The sequence below is a fragment of the Triticum dicoccoides genome, chromosome 7A (genome assembly GCF_002162155.2).
Source record: "Triticum dicoccoides isolate Atlit2015 ecotype Zavitan chromosome 7A, WEW_v2.0, whole genome shotgun sequence".
In the NCBI taxonomy this organism is placed as follows: domain Eukaryota; kingdom Viridiplantae; phylum Streptophyta; class Magnoliopsida; order Poales; family Poaceae; genus Triticum; species Triticum dicoccoides.
This window is the reverse complement of record NC_041392.1, coordinates 5,666,972-5,672,906: the sequence shown is the minus strand read 5'-3', so window position 1 is coordinate 5,672,906 and position 5,935 is coordinate 5,666,972. Positions and strand designations below refer to the sequence as shown.

The 5,935-nt window shown below is 45.0% G+C and overlaps 1 protein-coding gene across 1 annotated transcript; it reads right to left on the bottom strand.

Moving 5' to 3' along the window:
- Nucleotides 1-2,463: 2,463 nt before the first annotated feature.
- Nucleotides 2,464-4,431, bottom strand: LOC119327429. Its single transcript, XM_037600537.1, has 3 exons — nt 4,189-4,431; nt 3,052-3,149; nt 2,464-2,959 (listed from the first exon to the last, which is right to left on the bottom strand). The coding sequence occupies exons 1-3, from the start codon at nt 4,372-4,374 to the stop codon at nt 2,815-2,817; spliced, it is 429 nt and encodes a 142-aa protein (XP_037456434.1). The 5' UTR covers nt 4,375-4,431; the 3' UTR covers nt 2,464-2,814.
- Nucleotides 4,432-5,935: the final 1,504 nt, after the last annotated feature.

The window sequence follows — 5,935 nt, the reverse complement described above, 5'->3', positions numbered from 1 at the left end:
ACCAAATGTATTCAAGACAACTTCTTATACATCAAGAACTCCATCAACATGTTGGACATGAACAAAGAGGATGCCCTTATGCTTAAGCTTGACATTGCTGGTGCATTTGTCGCTGTTTTTTGGAGCTACATGCTTGAGCTCATGGAACACATTGGTTTTGGCCGCAAAGGGTGTGACTTCGGCCCTGTTCGGTACTTCATCAGCTCCGCAGAATACAAGAATCTGCAGAGTACCTGTTTGTCCACTCTATCATTTTATACTACGGCTCCGGCCGCTCCGGGAGCGGAGTGATGTAGTGGAGCGTCTCCGAACACAGCCTTAGTCTGCTTAGTTTGGGGCTCTGCATCGTCTAATGTCATGGCTAATGGAGAGCTAGGGAAAAATTCACTAATCGCCGCGGTTTGCGTTAAGGAGACCCCCTCTCTCCAATCCTGCGTTAAGGAGACCCCCTCTCTCCAATCCTTTTTAACATCCCCATTGCTCCTTTGCACTGGGTTTTCGACAAGGCGGTTTCCTCGTGGATTTTTTCTCCTCCCCGGTTGCCTCCCCAAGCTAAGAATCAGTTTATCTCCCCTTGCCCTCAAGATGTCACGGTCACTAAACATATTCTTCATTGTTTTGGCAATGCCTCTGGCTCCAAGCGAACCTAGACAAGAGTGGCTTTTATCCAATTGGCTGCGAGGACATTGATCTGCCTTCTCTGCTTGTCAACTTCCCCATATGAGTGCTCCAGTGCCCTTGCAGATATCTAGGGTTGTCCCTACATTTCATGAATATCACCGGGGTGGAAATCCAGCCGACCTTGGATAAGATGGTCGCCAAGTTGCAGAGATGGAGAGGAAAACTCACGTCCAGAGATGCAAAACTCCGTTTGATGGGCTCTGTCTGTCGGCCATTCCCTCCCACCTCATCTCTGTATTCAAGATGGATAGCTGGGCTATCAAGCAAATTGATAAGTTACATCGCAACTTCCTTTGGCACTCCAAACCAGATGCCTTGGGAGGGTTGGCGTTGGCCAACGAGGCTACGATCTGTCGTCCCAAAGAGCTAGGTGGCGGCGTTTTGGATCTCTGCCGCTTCGACCGGGGACTGTGTCTCAGATAGAAGTGGTTGCAATGCTTGCATGAGGACAAACCTTGGCCAGGTTCCGCGATTCCATGTGACAAGGATGGCGAGGCCCTATTCAGTGCTGCAACTACTATTACTCTCGGCAGCGGAGAGCTGGTCCTCTTCTGGCAAGACCGATGGCTGGACGCTGTCGCTTCACATTGCCCCAGATCTTTTCCCTCTTTGCACTCGCAATAAGCTATTAATCCCATTAAGGTGCGCTAGAATGGTGGCCAACCAGCTATGCCATGTGGCGCATGCTGGTTGGTCACGGTGAGAAAGTTATTTTTAGAGTTTTTCTAAATGATAGGAAGACTTTTTTCGAGAAAAGTTTTTTTAGGCTTTTTCTTTTTCCTTTTAAGATGATTGTGATGTCCACGTGACGCGAGAGTATCTTTTTTAAAATTTCGACATGATGGTGATGTGTGCATAATTTTCTCTCAAGCGGCCCGCAATAGCGGGCCCCAACCACTAGTCAGTCAAGAAGGCGCCGCACAACCAAGCCTGGATGTCGGGGCTACACAAGATTTCCACGCTCACCCTATTGGCACCGTTTGTAGCACGTGCAACTACAAACCCGCCGTTCAAGATTCCTTCAAATGGAATTGTGACCCATGGGCGATAAACAGTCCGTGTACGGCCTAGCGCTGCCAATTCTGGGCTCCTTCTCCAGAATCAACTTTGCCAGGATTTGGAAGGGCAAGATCGAAGGCAACTGTCAGTTCTTCATGTGGCTATGGCTAAAGGGCTGCACTGTCACTAATAACAACCTAACAATTAGAGGGCTGGATCATAATGATTATTGCAATCTGTGTGACCAAGAGGATGAGACTCCTTTCCACCTGACCCTGAAATGCTCTTTCTCCTTGGGAGAGGTTTGGTTCCTGGTTTCTTGGTGGACTGGTACTCGGGCATTTAGCTTCAGCGCCAACTCCTGCATCTCCATTGCTTCCCCGTAGAGTGATATGATCTGCACCCTCCCTGAAGGACATAAGAACAACCATCTACACCTGCTAGCACATTTGGAAGGAGCAAAACAGACGAGTTTTCAAGGGTTCTTCCTTAAGCACTGCTGCCCTTCTTAGCCTCATCAAACATGACATCTTGCAGTCTTCGTCTTCAACTCACTGGATGTCGGATGACCAAAACTACCCACCTCCAAACCCAAATTAATTTGTACTAATATTTGTGTGCTGTATAAACTACCCACTTCCAAACCCAGATTAATTTGTACTCCTGTGTGTACTGTTCTAGGCGCCTATGCCCTGTAAAACTTTGTAGCAACATTTTTATGTTGCTCCCTTCTTAATATATATTCAAGCATTGTCAATTCCTCAGAATATCCATATATAGTCATAGCTATAGACACCCATACATAGCTGATACGCATATCAATATTCAATACATGAGTTCCCTAACATAACCTATTAACAACTCAGAGTTCTATATAACATAATGAAGTACTGACACATGGCTAATAGGCATATTAATACATGAGTTCCCTAACATAACCTATTAACAACTCAGAGTTCTATATAACATAATGAAGTACTGACACATGGCTGATAGGCATATTAATACATGAGTTCCCTAATATAACCTACTACTCGTTAAGAGCTCACAGCTAGCTGATGACAAGACATCTCAGCTTGTTCCACTAGTTCATCACCTCAGTTTGTTCCGTTAGTTCATCAAGTGCTTCTTCCACTAGTTCATCACCTCATCTTCTTCCGCCAGTTCACTAGGAGAAATGAAAAATGCTATGACTTTCACCACAGCAGCACAACAGGCCATACGCTTTAGAGTACTCCAAGTATCCTTCATGATTAGATCAGACCTCTCCTTCTCCTTGCTTTAGAAAAACATGTATAGTTGTATGATTATTTATTAAATGACAGAATAAAAACTAATATTAAGGTTAGAAAAGGGAAATCATAATCATACAGCGTACGGTTCAGACACTCTTTGATCTGTTCCTCTAAAAAGGTTGCCTCTCGTAAGAGCTCCTCCAGGCTAGCTGATTCCAAGTTAATTCTTGTGCGCTAGAATAAAAATAGAAAAATCCTGGTTAAATAAGAAACCTCACACCTCTTCTAAGGCAGCTTGTACTTATATCTGCTTTACAAAAGTTGCTGAAAATAATACTATTAGCTAGGATCAATGTTCAAAATAACAATAAACAGTGAACGAATAATCACCCCACCATTTAGCGTTTATATACAAGATAAAGGGGAATGCACACTGTTTAAAACGAGCCATATACATATATTCTTGTACAATTTTAAAGGAAACATCTAGAAAGATCATTCGTCTAGGATCTAAAGATCAAAATCTCAACAATCATCCAAGGAAGCAGCAGAAAGGGGAAGATTTGACTAATCTATGCTTGTTCAACCTAGATGCTTTATGCTACAATTTGTAGTGGGCAGTGGGTAAAGATATTTCTACTAAAAAAGCCCTATATCATATTCAATTTCTATATAAGCTGCCGTTTCTACCAGCCTGGCCTTTAACTGTGGTGTGGTTGAATACAACAGGTCTAGAATATTTCACAAAGGCCTTTATATATCTAGAGCAATGCCTAGAATCTTAGGGTTGGTTTCAATAAAAGGTGATTGCAATTTCTAGAGTTTTACATAAGAAAACCGATGGCAATTTTACATACCAAGAGTGCCCCAAAGATTACAAAATATAGCAGTTTTATGTCCCTAAGATTATATATCACTATGGTACTGGTATCCAGATTTATCGTATTCACGTTTGATATGTGTGTGGGATTTACACACAAAATTTAGCTCTTGCATTACCCATGGTCAAACCGCCCCAGCAGATCATGGAAGATATCAAACAAGATGGCTGCACGTGCATCTATTTAGGCCGAGCCATCTACTGCCCACATAAACTCCACACTGAGCAATAATGATACACCCAGGGAACAAGCAAACATATCGCCTTTCTTGGACCTGTGGCTGACATGGTTTATTCGTGCAGGGATTGTGTGAAATAGCAAAGGGAAACTATCTGCAGAGATGAGGAGGGGTCGAAACAACAAATTTGAAGATAAGGCAGGGTCGAGGGTACCAGATTCCTGGTGGAGATGAGGCAGGGACGGCCGCCGGCCGGAGGGGAGAGGCGGCGGGAGGCGGCGGCGGCGGAGTGGAAGTTGGCGCGGCCGCCGGTCAGAGGGGAGAGGCCCAGGGCCGGCGTTTGTAGGCGGAGCGTAGCGGCGGAAGTCCGTACCCTCGCCATCAGGGTCCGCAGCGCCATGGATGGCGGATCAGGCTGGAGGCTGTGGGTTGGCGGCTCGGCGATGTATCTGGAAGGTGTCCACCTCGTCCCGTCGCCTGGTCGTATATGTCTGTCTGCGACAAGTAATGTCTCTGGAAGCCTCTTCGTGGTCCAAGCGGTTCGTGTTTTCTTTTTTCTTTTTAGCAAATAACACGTTTTCAGATTTAAAACGTTGTTCCCAAACTTTAAAATGTTCACAAATTAATAAAAATGTTCTTCAATTTCAAAAAATGTTTCCAAAGTTAAGATGGGAGAAATAAAATCCAGAACAAAACCAAAAGAAAACACCCACAAAATGAAGTAAAACCTGTTAGGGAAGGTTCTAGAATGTTACCGATGAAACCAAAACACGGTAAAACTGATAGACTCTTGGATCACTAGGCTAGATTAGATTCGGTACACCTATCTTCTACTGGTGCAGATGAACTCGATCCAGCGCCGGCCATGGTGAAGTAGGGGCCGGTGATGGCAGAGAGATGACGGCGGTGGTGGAGCTTCCCATGAGCGCCGCGCTAACCCTAGATTGGAAGGGAGTGTCGGTGGGGATTGTGGCAGCGATTAACCTTGTAAGTCGTGCCCCGGCCCCCACCTCTATTTATTTAGAGCGGGTCACAGGGGCCCACCAACCATGGTTTGGTTGGGCGCCCCCGATCAGGGCGCGAGTCAGGGGCCCGTTCGACCCGTTGGGTTCGAACGGGAGAGAGATCAACCTAACATTCTCCCCCTTGATCTCAACTTTACTTTTAACTTTATACTTTCTAGTTTATTTGTTTTATCACATATTGGTACATAGAGCATGTTTCATCGTCACAGCTTAGTTGCCGATAAAATCATACAGCTACAACATACGTTATGTTCAGAAACAAATTCTGTTTCTTTTGGGCCTATCCAGAAATCATAAGGCTTTCCCTTAAACCGATGCCGGCTAAGTGTTTCTTGAACACATTGGGTGGTAAGCCTTTCGTTAGCGGATCCGCAAGCATATCCTTTGTCCTTATATGCTCGAGACTTATAGTTTGATTCTGGATTTTATCTTTCACAACATAATACCTTATCTCTATTGTTTTGGCAGCATTACTCGACTTGTTGTTGTGAGCATAGAATACCGCGGATTGGTTGTCGCATTACATCTTTAGTGGTTTGTGAATACAATCTACCACTTTCAAGTCGGGTACAAATTTCTTTAGCCATATCGCCTGCCCCGTGGCTTCGAAGCATGCTATGAATTCTGCATACATCGTGGATGATGCAACTATCGACTGTTTGGAGCTTTTCCACGAAATAGCTCCCCCAGCGAGAGTGAAGACGTATCCTGACGTGGATTTTCTATCATCTCTGTCCCCCGCAAAATCTGCGTCTGAATACCTCTAGGGAATCACTTCTCCTGTATATTAGCATGTAGTCCTTCATGCCTTGCTCATAACGCAATGCTTTCTTTACCATCTTCCAGTGCTTCATGCCTGGATTCTCTTGATATCTACCGAGTACCCTGGTGATCAGTGGCGGAGCTACATGCAATGCTGAGGGGGCCGTGCCCCCC